This window comes from Colletes latitarsis, chromosome 1, assembly GCF_051014445.1.
Source record: "Colletes latitarsis isolate SP2378_abdomen chromosome 1, iyColLati1, whole genome shotgun sequence".
In the NCBI taxonomy this organism is placed as follows: Eukaryota; Metazoa; Arthropoda; class Insecta; order Hymenoptera; family Colletidae; genus Colletes; species Colletes latitarsis.
In genome coordinates, this window is record NC_135134.1 from 41,781,355 (window position 1) to 41,794,926 (window position 13,572).

The following is a 13,572-nucleotide window of genomic DNA, read 5'->3' on the forward strand; positions in this document are numbered from 1 at the left end:
ACAAAACTGCAATGCTTTGCTTTTTAGGCATTTTCTCTTTCTTTTTGAAAATAAAACACCATATAGATTGTAAAATATTTAAACCCTCTGGTATAAGAAACATAAATATAATGGTCCATGTCCAAATAATTTTGCCTGTTTTTGATATTCTTGCCCTTAACTTTTGATTAATATCTAAAATATAAAATATTGTTATAAAAGTCTATAATTATAAATTTTATTACATCTATAGGAAGAACTTATAGAATACCTAAATAATCACAATATTCAATAGACTTTTCTTCTTCAAGCTGAGAAATTGCAAAAAGGATTGTACACTTAGCAATTAAACTGCTGCAAAGAGTAATACAAAAAATGATGATATATACAAATACTTTAATAATGTGCATGGAAAAATCCAACCATTGTTTATTTTGTAATGATGCACTTTTTTTTTCTGTTCTATAATATTTAAATACATCCCATGGTAAAGCATTTTTTGAGATCCTAAAATTATGTACAATAATCATCAGTATATTTAAACAATATTTTAAATTGTAAATTATACAGTTAACTACAACTGTTTCATTCTTAAATACTTATATTGGAAAATCTTAATTTTTGTAAATATTTAATTCGTATATAAATAAATAAATATAAATATAAATATTATTAAACAATTAATTAATTCCCTTACGATTGTTCGGTTATTGTAGGCTCATCTTCGATTTGAAAATAATCGTCTGTATCACTTTTTAAATCGATGGACGACGATGAATTCAAATTTTTTTCTTTCTCTAACTTTGCCATGTCGACAATAGAATTCTATACCGATGTTTCATCGTTTGTGTCATCGACTGCCGAAATTTTCATCGACATATCAAGTACATCGATAAAACTGATAAGATTCCAAATTTCTTACAAATAATCCGTATTATCTATGATTTAAATAGTAAATATAGGGGACCATATACGGTTGGAAATAAGATTATCTCAATGATAAATTTTAAAATGTTCTTTAACTTTTTAAAAAGGATTTAAGTATTTAAAACAATTTTTCATTATTTATTTAATATTTTGTAAGAAAAGAAGTATTAATTAATCAATACATCGTATTATGAATTAAAATTTTTGTCTTCTTTCGTCAAGGTTGATTTCAGAGTAAAGGAAATACATAAACGTTAAAAAATACTACATCTTAGAAAACTACATTCAAAGAGACCTTATTTTCAAGTAAACCTTTATAATTTTTTTATCTGAAACAACCATATACAAAGAAATACAATATATTAAAAATTCGTACAAATTTTTTCATTTTAATTATTAAGTTTTTAATAAAGTAACTTAATGTTTCTAAGAATGGAATTAAATTATTTGGGTAAATGTTATTATTTTTCATTCTACGATCTTCTAAAAATTGAAAATCTTTTCTAAACACGGAAGTAATGTTTGATAGATACATTGTTGTTAGAAATAATTTTTTTTTTGTGTAACGAATAATTGAACTATTTACGTAGGAAGAAGAAAATATGTATATAGATAAAATTTATGAAAGAATTCTAGTATTAATAAACGTACGAACGATACCTGTGAACTATACATTTTAAGTTTACCGCTGTTGGAAGTCGAAGTCAAATTCTTAATCGTGATATTCGATAAAAAGCAATCGATAATGAATGATCTCGTTGCCCCTTTTACGAGATAGGTTCCTATCTGTGAATTACGCTTTGTAGTTGATTTGTCAATAACCGAGGATAAAGTTAAATGCCGGATTAACTGATTCGGCATAATTTAAGTAAGTTAGAAAAGGAAAATAGGAGTTTAGGAGCGATGTGGCGCGTCCCGAAAGCTGGCTCTCGAGGCCGGAGCTTTTCTTGTTCAAATGAAAGTATTAATACCGAAGGTTGAAACATTTAACCGCGGAATACTCTCTTCAAGTACTTTTTAAGTACTTTTCCTTAAAATTGCACGTCTTCTTCGGGGATAGATCCTCCCCGATAATTCGTTTATCTAAAAAATGGCATCACAAAGTCAAAATGCTACAAACGTAAGTACAACTGTTTCACCGGCGAACGGATCATCCGGATCATCGACGACCATCTCGGTCTGTACTACAAAGATGCAGTCATTCGTTTCGACACCATCCTCGCAACCTTATCAACAACAACATTCGTCGCCATCATCGTCACCATCGCCGTCGCCGATGCAACAACAACAGCAGCAACATCAACTGACTCTGCAACAACCAAACAATGTAGAGGCACTTGACAAGAATTCCTCCAATACATTAAAAGTATGTACCTAAAGATACAATTGTCACCCAAACATATTCTACAGTTTAAATTTTATTTATTATTCTTAATGTACATATTAAATTATAGAATTGTTGGCATTAATCTTTTAATTTTATTTATAGCGTAATCCAAAAATGGAATTGAGCAAAAGTGATTTATTAAAACTATTAGGACATCTAGAAGGAGAGTTGCAGGCCAGGGATATTGTAATAGCAGTATTAAAGGTAAGTTTTTTTTCTAATTAAGGAAAGAATTATTAATCCTTTTGCTGCGGAAGATTCCAATACAAAGTGCACGCTGTGAATGACAAATTTTAGCAGAGGTAGTGCTACATATGAACAATTGTTTTACACAATGAACATTTACGTTTGCCAAATGTCCATAACCATTCATTGTATATATTGCATTGAATAACTGAAGTGTCAAAAGCATTGTGAACAAATTTTTTTGCAATGAAAGTGTTAATAATACGTGATAATTATTGTAAATAGTTTTAAATCGATATAAAAGTCTGGCGATGTCTATTATTAAAGAACAAAACAGATATTATCTTTATCATATTTTTGATCATTGTGCATTTTGTAGTCGGAAAAATTAAAACACCTATTGAGTTCTCGATATCTGAGTGGAACTTCAGATCCACATGCTGCACTTGCTCGTGATGTAGCATTAGTGGGTGGTGTAATGAGACATGAACCACGTCAAATAGATCAACAAGTAGCTAGTTTAGAAGCACTTGTGACACAACAAAGACGTATGCAGTCTAGAATGACCAAAGTTCTTAAAGAAGCTGAACTTAGGCACAGAGCAGTATGTATTCGTTTGAAATTTAAGACTTGCTTTATATTATTAACAACTCTTCTTATAATTAAAATGTATAATTACTTTATTTCAGGTAATCAAGGAATTAGAGGAAGAAAAACGAAAACACGAGCACGATACTGCTCAAGGCGATGATATTACATATGGACTGGAAAAAGAACGAACACGATTGAAGAAAGAATTAGAGTTAGAGAAGCAAGAAAAAAAAAGACTGGAATTAGAAATTAAAAAGGCGAATGACACTTTAGAGGAAGAAAAAACTCGACAGAAGCAAGTAGTACTTCTTTTGTTGGCTGAACGTAAAAAAATAATTATGAAATATATAGAAGAAAGAAAGAGATCGGAAGATTTGGCACAGATACTAAGCGAAGAGAAAGTACGAATAGATTCCATGGCCGAAGGACTTGAAGAAGAAAGTAAGAAATCATTGCAAATGGAAGCAGAATTAGAGAAACAACTTGCGCAATTTGACATGGAAAGGCAGCAATATAGGCAAGCTTTAGCAAAGGAAGAAAAAAGGGTTAAGGATCTTGAATTAGAATTAGATAAACTTAGAAATGAAATGGATGTATTAAAAGAGTCTCAAACTCGAGGCTCTCCAAGAGGAGTGGGCACAACTCCACCACCTCCTCCAGTCAAACCGGCGAACTTAGTTGCTATGCCTACAGTTAGGCCTGCTAGTGCTCCACAGACAAGTATGTAATATACAATAATTATTGTTAAATGATATATAAAATAATGCAATCTTAATTTATTAAACATTAGTAACAAACAAATAGTAACATTTGTGTATGCTATGGTAATCAATATATTAATATAAGGCAATTAATACACTGATTAATTTTTATAACTGTACTTTGTACACAGTTAAAGGTACAGTACTGGGCACTGGGACACCAATGGTTAGTAGCAAAGTTGTTCAACCCACTGCCACGGTATCTAGTGTTCCTGTCAGCGGTCCAAGTAAGAATAGCATGTCTTACCGTAAAGATGAAATATAATATAAACGATTTAAATATTTTGGATGTATTTTCTCTAAGAGAATGTTTGCGTCACATGACAATGGACGAAATAACAAATTACATTCTGACAGTTAATTGAAAAATAAATGATAATCGGAGTTTTTGCTCATAAATATATAAAAATGCATTCAATGTTAATATAAATCTGTTATTTATATGAAAGAAATGATACTGTGTTTGTAATTTATCATTTAATGCTGATTCGTACAAATGCAGGTTTACTACAATAAATGATTTATACTTAAGGCATTTTTTTTAGTAATTTAAAAATAAAATATTCAATACTTTTAGTGTATAATACTACAGGTATTTCAAAACTAAAAGCAGTTGGTAATATCTAAAGCGAACTATAATTTTCTTATAGCTACTGGTATTGCTAGATCAGTAACTCCTGGGCAGGCACTACGCGGGGTTACATACGCGTCGAATATAACATCTACTAGTGGGGAGACTGTGACTTCTGAAACCCAGGTAAATTATCCTCATTTTCCTTCTCACTCTACTTTAATCTGAGGATATTACACATTACATATTTGTACATACACTTAATGTAAGAGAATTTTTTTTAATAATATAGGTTTTATGATATTAAAATATTTGGTATGTTTTATTTCAACATATTATGTTGATTTTTAATACGTCATTATTTTTTATGCACCGAACTTGTATCAAAACTATAGAAATTTCATTAAGTACAATATAATAGTTAATAATATATTTTGGATTGGAAAATAAAAAGATACTTCAATTATATATATTTGTATGATACGAAAATTTATTAAAAAATATTAAATTGTAGATTCGTATCACGTTTCATTAGACATAATTATATTACTATATTGACTTGTAGATCAATATAAATAATTTAGTATGATTTTAATAGTCGATGATAGATGATCGATGATAGAATTTTATTAACAAATCAATGAAATACAAGATTATACGAAACGAATAAGATTTTTATTATAAATCTTTAATTAACATTGAACTTGTGCACAAAAGTGATCATACAAACATTATTTTAAAGTGCAACATATTACTAATGACAGCAAACCGCTTTTGCGGTTAATTGAGAAATAATTACATTAACTTACTAGATGTTATATTATTTGATATTATGTTATGGCATATTATAATCGCGTAAGGTTCTCTAGTCTTATCTTTTATAAAAATTGAATGTTATGTATAATATTTGCATTATATAATTATTGCATGATAACAAGAATAAACATAAATATGTCTTATCATCTTTTTTTTTTAGAGAACACAATTGTTGCATATTTTTTTTTTTTTACTTTTTGTATTGTTTTTAATGAATCAATGTAACAAACAGAATCTGCTTTGGGGTAAAACTGGTTCATTTCTTCTTCTAACACACGGGTATGTTATTGATCATATTTATCATGATGATACATAAAGAACAATGGGTACAATTATTAAGCTAGGTAGAAAGAAATCGATGTATATATTCAGAATAACAGTACATTACAATCATTAGATACTTTCTACATTTTTATACAAGGTATGGAAGTAAAATGTAAAATACACTAATTATGTGAAAATATAAAATGAAGGTAAACAGTAAATCATAAGTATAAATGCATTAATGCTACATGCGCGCATCTTGTAGATGCGTTGCATGTACGCATCCCCAATCCGATACATATTTTTTAATTACTATGACGTTATTTTGGATTGTCCTTCATTAATTATACATTATATAAAAATTATATATTACACTGATTGTTGATGCATAACACAAAATCCATTTTGTGGTGTACAGTTATAACTACAATTAGATACTCTTTATTTAGGTAACATTGAAACTCGCCTTTTTTATTTTGGATTGTACATTCAAAGCTTTTCATTATTTGTAAAATTTAATTCATATTGATTATACCACACTGTATTGTTTTATATAAGTTAGTACACCATCAAATTTTAAATCTAAATTGTATTATGCTATTCTTATTTTGTACATAAGATTACTATTTAGTATGTACATTGATTATTTCCTTAATTAAAAATTGTATGCAACTCACTTTTGAGCTTTATTTACAAATTTTCCCTGCTTGCCATCCTAATTGCAACCTTGTATTTGCTATTGCTAACTTTACATGGTTTGGTTGTTTACCTGTTATTTTTCTCAAGTTGTGTGATGTATTATCCTAACGAAAAAAAGTAGATTTATCATACAATCTTTGTAGTAGAAGGTTACAATTCTTCAAATTCTTCAAATTACTATTATTAGTATCTTTTGCTTGCTAAACAAATCTTATATTACCTTTAAACGGTTTGTTTTACCATAATATTAGTAAAATACACGTATCGTATTAATCTATAACAATATCGTTAAACTGCTCATTGTTTCTAGGAATCAATATTTCAGACATAGTTTAAGAATTGAAAAAGCACACATTAGATGTTTAATTAGGTAATAAGGTGATCTCTTTCCAAACATTCTCAACTCCTACCATTCTGAATCACTCAAATTGTTATTTTTTTTTGTTTCTTTTTTTTTTGTTTATTTATTGCTTTGAACCGGTGTCTTGGTATAATTCTCTCCTCTTTTAGTTTACCGTAGATGCAGCTAAATCTAGATATACCCTTATGGTGGGGTGTTTCAAAGGGATAGTCCCAAGGTTAAATCGGTTCTCGTGTGTATTCATTCCTCAGGCTGTAGACAAACGTGTGGTTGTACCTGCTCCTGTTAATCCCGGAGGCGCGGTAAAACTTATACCGCCAACACAAACTACCGGAAAACTTGGTTTTCATGTTGGCTCTGGTTCGGTGGTTCAAGCATCTGGTATGCTGCACTCGAAAAAACCACCGATATCTCGCGGCGTTCCTCCTCCAGTACCGCCGAATAAACCGGTAGTACCACCTAAAAAGGAGGCCGCATATCTTAGGAGGACTGATTCGTCGCAATCGACACAGGACGCCGTAAAACTTGGTAAACAAACCGCGGTGCATCCTGCTAGCGGATCCACCGCTCCGCAAGTGCAACAGGCAATAGCGGCCTTTACTCAAGCCTCCGATGAAGAGGTTAGTAATGTCAGTACCTCTCTATCATTCATCCAATTAACCTGAACGGATAATCAAACTAGATCTCAAGTACCAATACTATAGACTCTCTTATGTCCCATTTTCTTGTTACATTCTTTCCTTCTATAAATTTGAGAAGACTCATCGGGTTCCCAAGAAAGCTACCTTTTACACTACTACTACAAATTCTTTACACTACTTTATCAGGAAGAAAGTTGGACGAACGGTCGATTGAAATTGTATTCTTTCATTTTCTTTTAAAGGAAACTTGGATCGAAAACGAAAATCCGACATAGTTTTTTTTTTCAATACACATATCTCTTATCTTGTTATACCACGTACTCGATAATAATACCTTTGTAAAGGAAGTTCTTATCGAAATACGAAACGTCTTACGAGAAAGTAACGTAATCTGCGTGATTTCGTAATGTCCGATTACGACTATAAGTAGTCCCAGATACAAAATGCTCTATGATATAGGATATTTGTATTGCTTTTGAAAAAGGTTGTAATTTTTAAAACGATTAAAATTTCGTTCTTCTAACAAATCTTTGAAACCTGTTAGTTTTAATTTTATGATTAATATGTCCTCGTTTTAATGTTTATGTTGCTTTGTTACTAAGTAAACGTTGGATGTGGTCCAAATGTATATAACATTATTCGAGAAGACGAATTGCAGAGAATGATTCAAAATTAAAGAATTCGACAAATTAATTTAAATTGTTCGAGTAATTTTTTTGGGTGCCTGATGAATCGAAATTTCTTTAATGTGTACATGAACGCAATTCAGAGCTCGTGAATGTGATTTCAGACAAAGCCACGTTGATTTAACAGCGGGGTAGAAAAAGAAAAGTAAGCATTACTTAAATTTAAGAAAAGTCTGAATCCTGTATACCGTGAAAAAAAATAAAAAAGTACTTGAGGTAGCGTATTGGAACTACTCGGCGCGGGATGCATAACGACGTTTCTAAATCAACGAAAAGAAACGTACGTGCCGAGACTACTTGTTCATCGATTGATTTTACTTCGCGTACATAAGATATCGTTATCTATATCGCTAGATCTCGCAGTCGGACGGATCTATGGATCTGTTAACGATAATCGTTGACACGACACGAACCATGCTTGTAACATTGTACTATAGTCAAAACTAAAAAAAAAAAAAAACAAAAAAAATCGAATCGAAATCCGATTGTCTGAACTATTTAAGGTAGATTCTTGTAGATTCTGTAGTTTATTAACCGCGAGTTTTTCCGAATTACGTTAAAAGTCATTAGGTAAATTAGTAACGTTGTAACGTGTTATTCGTAAGAAGGAACGATATGCTGTTATCGACAGTGAACGTGAATAATAAATGTTTATGCAACAGGGAACTAGACTGTATAATGTGTTAATGAAAATAAATACTTATAGGTAGGGGAAGATACGAAAGGGTCATTTTAGCGTTAAATTTATTCGAGTATACGAAATACGATTCTTTTTAATATATTGCTTATTCTTTTATTGTTCTCGCTTTCACATTGGTAATCGACAAACGAGGTAACTGTTATCTCTTAGAACGTAAAATGTAATAAGATTTAATTAACGTTTCCTTAAGACGCTTGGGTTATAAAGTCAAGCACCGAAAATGGGCACGTTTTTTTTTTTTTTTTATTGAGAATATTTTTACGATTCATCGTTTGATATTATTATTGCGGACTAAAGAATATTAACGATGTTAGTTTGTTAATTATAATTGATCGACTTGACGTGAAATGACCTCAAAAGTATATGCTATAATCACTGCCTTGCCTGACATAATTACATGTATCGCCAATATACAAACATATGGTACACCGATACAAATTTTGAACGAATTTATTCGCGACGAAGATATTAAGACGGATAATCAGTGTTTTACATTTGCGAAATCTATCGATCATTTCTGAGTACAGGCATCTTGAAATACTGCAACGCGGAAACCGATCAGTTGCTTTATTTTCGACAATATGTACTTAACGTGCAAAGTAGTATTATTTTAGATTCACGCGACCATCGTGTCTGTTAAAGGCTTTTTAAATATATCTATCGATGAAAACAAATCTATACGTAGGAAGTAATTTATTTTCTACGCATTTCTATAAATACATCATCGGATTCGAGAGGAGCAATATTTTCCAATAATGTGGGCCAGTCACGCAATAATGTTGAATATTAATAATAGCTGTGGCAGATCCAAAGTGTTCTGTAAGATGCGTTACATGCGGTTAACGAGCGATTTCTGAGTCAAAAATTAGGCAGCATAATTCCTAATATTTTTACGTGATGATTGCTCCATCAACTTATTAACACATAAGGTCGAGCAAACGCTGCATAATTATACGACTTTTATCGCCGGCAACGCGAGAGGTTCACGAACAATGACCATGCGAAGATATTAAGAATGATTTTCGGCTTAGAAATTCTTTTATTCGTCGTGTACAGTGCATCTTACGAAATTTCTGTACGCAAATTTCGTTCCCACAATGTAGAGTTTATAACAAGGACATGAATAAAATTATTCGTTTGTACACACAGTTTCTCTTGTATAAATTATAAATGGATGGAATTACGTTCTCATAAACTGTGAAACATGTACACGAAATGTATCGAATTATTTAAACATGTATCTTATCTCCTTTCGTACTTCAAATGCGACCATGATTTCACGAAACGTGCGAAAATATTCAGCGTGTAACAATAGTTTATGACGATTGTTTTTATGCGAGTTTTGTTAGACGTACGTTTGCTAGTCGCCTGTTTCAGCTTTTCGAGAATTTTTCGTATCTAATGCGTAAATATCGTCCGCGTTTCTCAAGAATGATGCGCAATCTCCTACGTTTCTTCATACTTTGTGAATACTGTAGAGCAATCCAAGTTGAAAGATTCGTGTAAAAACCGTTAGTTAAGCAAAATGGATATTAAAGAGTAAAATCTTCCTTCGATGATACCAGTTGATTATTACTAAAATTTGTAAAGACTAGAAAAGTTAGTGCCAACAAAGTAGTTTTCTCAACAGAGATGGGCACATTTTATACATAGACTATTTCGAACAACGAATAAAAGATAACGAAATTCGTATCTGTTATTTGTTGAATAAACTTGGGTATTATCATGTAAGATACAGACGTATTCGTACAAGTTGCACTTTACGCAAGTTACTCGGATATTTCAAATAAAGATACAGACGAAGATGAAAATCCTATTCGAAAGCGAAGGTAAATATTTTATCGAACGAAATAGGTATCTTCGTTTCCCGAATAAATCCGTCTATCTGTCACACAGGGAATAAAGATAGCCGGTTTATTCGAACCCTTCGAACGAAAGATAATTATCTTTTGATCATCTTTATTTAAAGAGTGCCCAACTCTGCTTCCCAATAGTACTCGATAAATTTTTAAAATGTGCATCCTTCTGTACGTTTTTTTCCAATTCCTTTTATCTCCCTTGTACGTCACACGAGAAGTTTCCGTATCACGGCACCATGTTTGCTTTCTTACGAAGTAACAGAAACATTTAATTAAAGAAGAGGATGAAGCAGCGCGATTCCGATATCTTGTAATCAGTTGTTTTCGTTTAATGCAGAATCATCGCAACAAAAAGCGACAGATATCCGAGCAGAAAACTATGATAGAAAAACGTTGCGAATCCACGACGAAACGAGCGCGAAATTAATTTACGCGGGAAACGCGAGGCCAATTAATAAAGCCTAAAAGCGTCTGGCGAGATGTCGGGGGACGGTAATTAAAAAGGAAAGGTGGAACAACTGTTGGAACGAAAGTTGCTCGCGCTGTCGTCTCGGATATGAAAAGGTCAGACGGAAAGAAAGCGCTTAGGAGGCAGCGTCGCAACAAGTATCAACGAAACGGGCCCGAGGGAAGTGAACACAAGAAGGAAAGAAAATTGGAAGTCTATGGACGACTGTGCGCGCGAGAGGGTAACGCAAGAGGATATGTATGCATCATCGCGCGTAGAACCGCCACGAAACTGAAACTGTCTCAAGAACGAAGAAAGAGAAAGCACTAGAGATAGCATCGGGTCACATAGTAGGAAGATGACCAAGAGGAGCGAGGGTTACGCGGAAAAATTTCGAGGGAGACAGACAGAGGAAGTGGCGCGAGAGAGGGACGGGATAGGGCAGAGGGAAGAAGGCGAGAGCAGAGTGGGTGTAAAAGGTAAGCAGCGCGTAAAGCGCGTGCGCTCGTCGCCGGCTAGGTTGCCCGATACACCTAGCACCTACCGGGCCATGCAAGGGGTTAGGGGACGAAGGGAGCGGGTTAACATCAGAGGGAGGATCAGCGAGAGCGAGCAAGCGAGAAAGTGAGCGGGCCGAGCGCGAGCAAGACGGGATAATAGTCGGAAGCGTGAATGGAAGAGAAATAGAGATAGGCGAGCCGTGACAGTCGATGGACAAAGAAGCGAGGATCGAGTGATCCTTGCGCGGTATGAGGTTTGCATACCTAGCCGACGATTCCTCAGTATCGTCCTACGTTTCGTTCGCGACGGGGCCCTTCGACTCCATTCTCTGCGCGCGCGACTTCCGACACTCTGATGCACCCGGTGCTACCGGCACGTTGCTGTTTCCTGTACAAGGCGCACGCGTTTTTGGCGGCCTCGCGTTCACGCGATCAGTGATATACGCTACCGAGGACAGGAGAGCTTCCGGTCACGGGCGATGTGTGCTTTTTCGTATTCTTAAGTAATAACCGTAGGAATACGAGGAAGCGGGTACCGGGGGTTGACCAGGAGCGATCAGATATTTCCTACACGTACGTACAGTAATAGTTCTCGATTCGATAGATCCGAAAAGTGGCTGATTCTCTTGTCGTTGTTGTCGTTCGATGTACCGTGACCGCGGGAGACCGAGTGACTTGATGGTTTTTCTTTTTTTTTTGGAAATACGTCCGGTGATGATCGACGAGTAACATTAGTAATAAGCAATCATGCAAGCAATACTTTTTATCCGTCGTCGATGATAGTTTGTTTTCGTCCCTTAAGGCGTAGAGTGTAAGACAGTTTATTATACTTTGCATACTGTTTACACGTTTCACGGTGATATAATTTGGACGGATGACGATAAGTGATAGAGTACAATCGTAGGTAGACTACCGATCATACCTGATGCGAGTAGGTTGTTTTATAATTTGTACAGATGGTGTCGATGTTTCTAAAGATCATTTTGTTGAAGTTTTATGTTTGTCCGTGTTTCTTTTATTTTTTAATCGTACCGTTTCTAGCCGTCCCTTTCGTGGGACTTTTTTTTTTATTGTTATTACGTTCTTGAATCATATTTGCGTGAATTAGTTTCCTTGTAGATATAGATCTCTCACTGTACTTCAATTTATGGGAAGAATAAGAAATGTTATGTATATATCGTAAGAATGTTACGTATTATAAAAATCGAAAACACGTAGTAGTAAATAGTGCGGCATGTTCCTCGTTTACGTTCCATGTCCTTTGAAGCGCACAAAATTTTGGAATTTGAATGCATTATCGACGTCAAGGACTTTAAACGTATAGAAAATTTAAAAACAAAAAAAATGATGTACCGCCAAATTATGAGAATATACGATATTAATAATACAAAAGAAATTTACAGTAAAAACGTTTCACTCATCCCGTAAAACGTTTCCTATTCCTTTTCTATCATTGATTCGATACACTGAGATTTCTTTCTCTTTCCTCTTTCATTGGTATTCTTCCGAGCTGCGATGTAGATTATAAATTTCGCTGTTCTAAAAGGAAGGTTTTAAAACGAACTTGGTTACAGCGGAAAATTGTGAAGTTCTACGGAACTTCCGATCCATAATTAGGTTAATATCGCTTTCGATGCATGCATTACGATCTCCTTCGATTACACAAGGAGTATTCCTATGTAAATTTCTTGCCGTACCGATTCAGTATCTATTTTCGCAACGGATGAGTTTTTTCAATATTCGAACATTGTAGTATTTATTATTAAATAACAAACGACATTACTTTTGCGTGTAACGATCGTCTAAAATTTGTCGTCAATTTGTTATAAAAATCGATCGTACAATTAAAAAGTAACTACCTTGCGAACATGCCAAAGAGTTCCAAGAATGTCCCTTAAGCGCGATCAGATTAATTTTTGCTTACCGTCATCAAGAATTCGAAAAATTGTTGACCCATTTCTGTGACACCGCGAACATGACGTAAACAGTATTTTAAATGCTAAAACAATATGACTTCTCCGAACAATATAATTATGACTGCGATTAATTAAACATAAAGAAACGAGGTTCCCATGGTCGACATTGCGTTGCATCTCACGATGGAAGGAACACACTCGTACAGCGTGTTTGGTAACGTCACGCACGTCAGAACCTATAAATCCACAAAATACGCTTCCGAGTTCCGGTTTCCACGCA

The 13,572-nt window shown here is 33.8% G+C and overlaps 2 protein-coding genes across 3 annotated transcripts in view; both read left to right on the top strand.

Moving 5' to 3' along the window:
* The first annotated feature begins 1,500 nt into the window (after positions 1-1,500).
* On the top strand, positions 1,501-12,727 carry Naus (cortactin binding protein N-terminal like nausicaa). Of its 2 annotated transcripts, none has more exons than XM_076765145.1 (8): positions 1,501-2,272; positions 2,396-2,497; positions 2,859-3,083; positions 3,169-3,790; positions 3,963-4,058; positions 4,482-4,588; positions 6,794-7,162; positions 10,766-12,727. In XM_076765145.1, the coding sequence occupies exons 1-8, from the start codon at positions 1,997-1,999 to the stop codon at positions 10,853-10,855; spliced, it is 1,887 nt and encodes a 628-aa protein (XP_076621260.1). In that variant the 5' UTR covers positions 1,501-1,996; the 3' UTR covers positions 10,856-12,727. The 2 variants fall into 2 exon arrangements, with proteins under 2 accessions (XP_076621260.1, XP_076621356.1); XM_076765241.1 differs by lacking the exon at positions 10,766-12,727 and adding an exon at positions 7,974-10,110 and having other exon boundaries at positions 1,502-2,272.
* Thw (chitin-binding domain protein thawb) overlaps positions 11,835-13,572 on the top strand; it is a 46,475-nt gene continuing 44,737 nt past the window's right edge. Inside the window, exon 1 of the mRNA XM_076763488.1 lies at positions 11,835-11,949. The gene's annotated coding sequence lies outside the window, so the exon portion shown is untranslated. The remainder of the gene's footprint in view (positions 11,950-13,572) is intronic.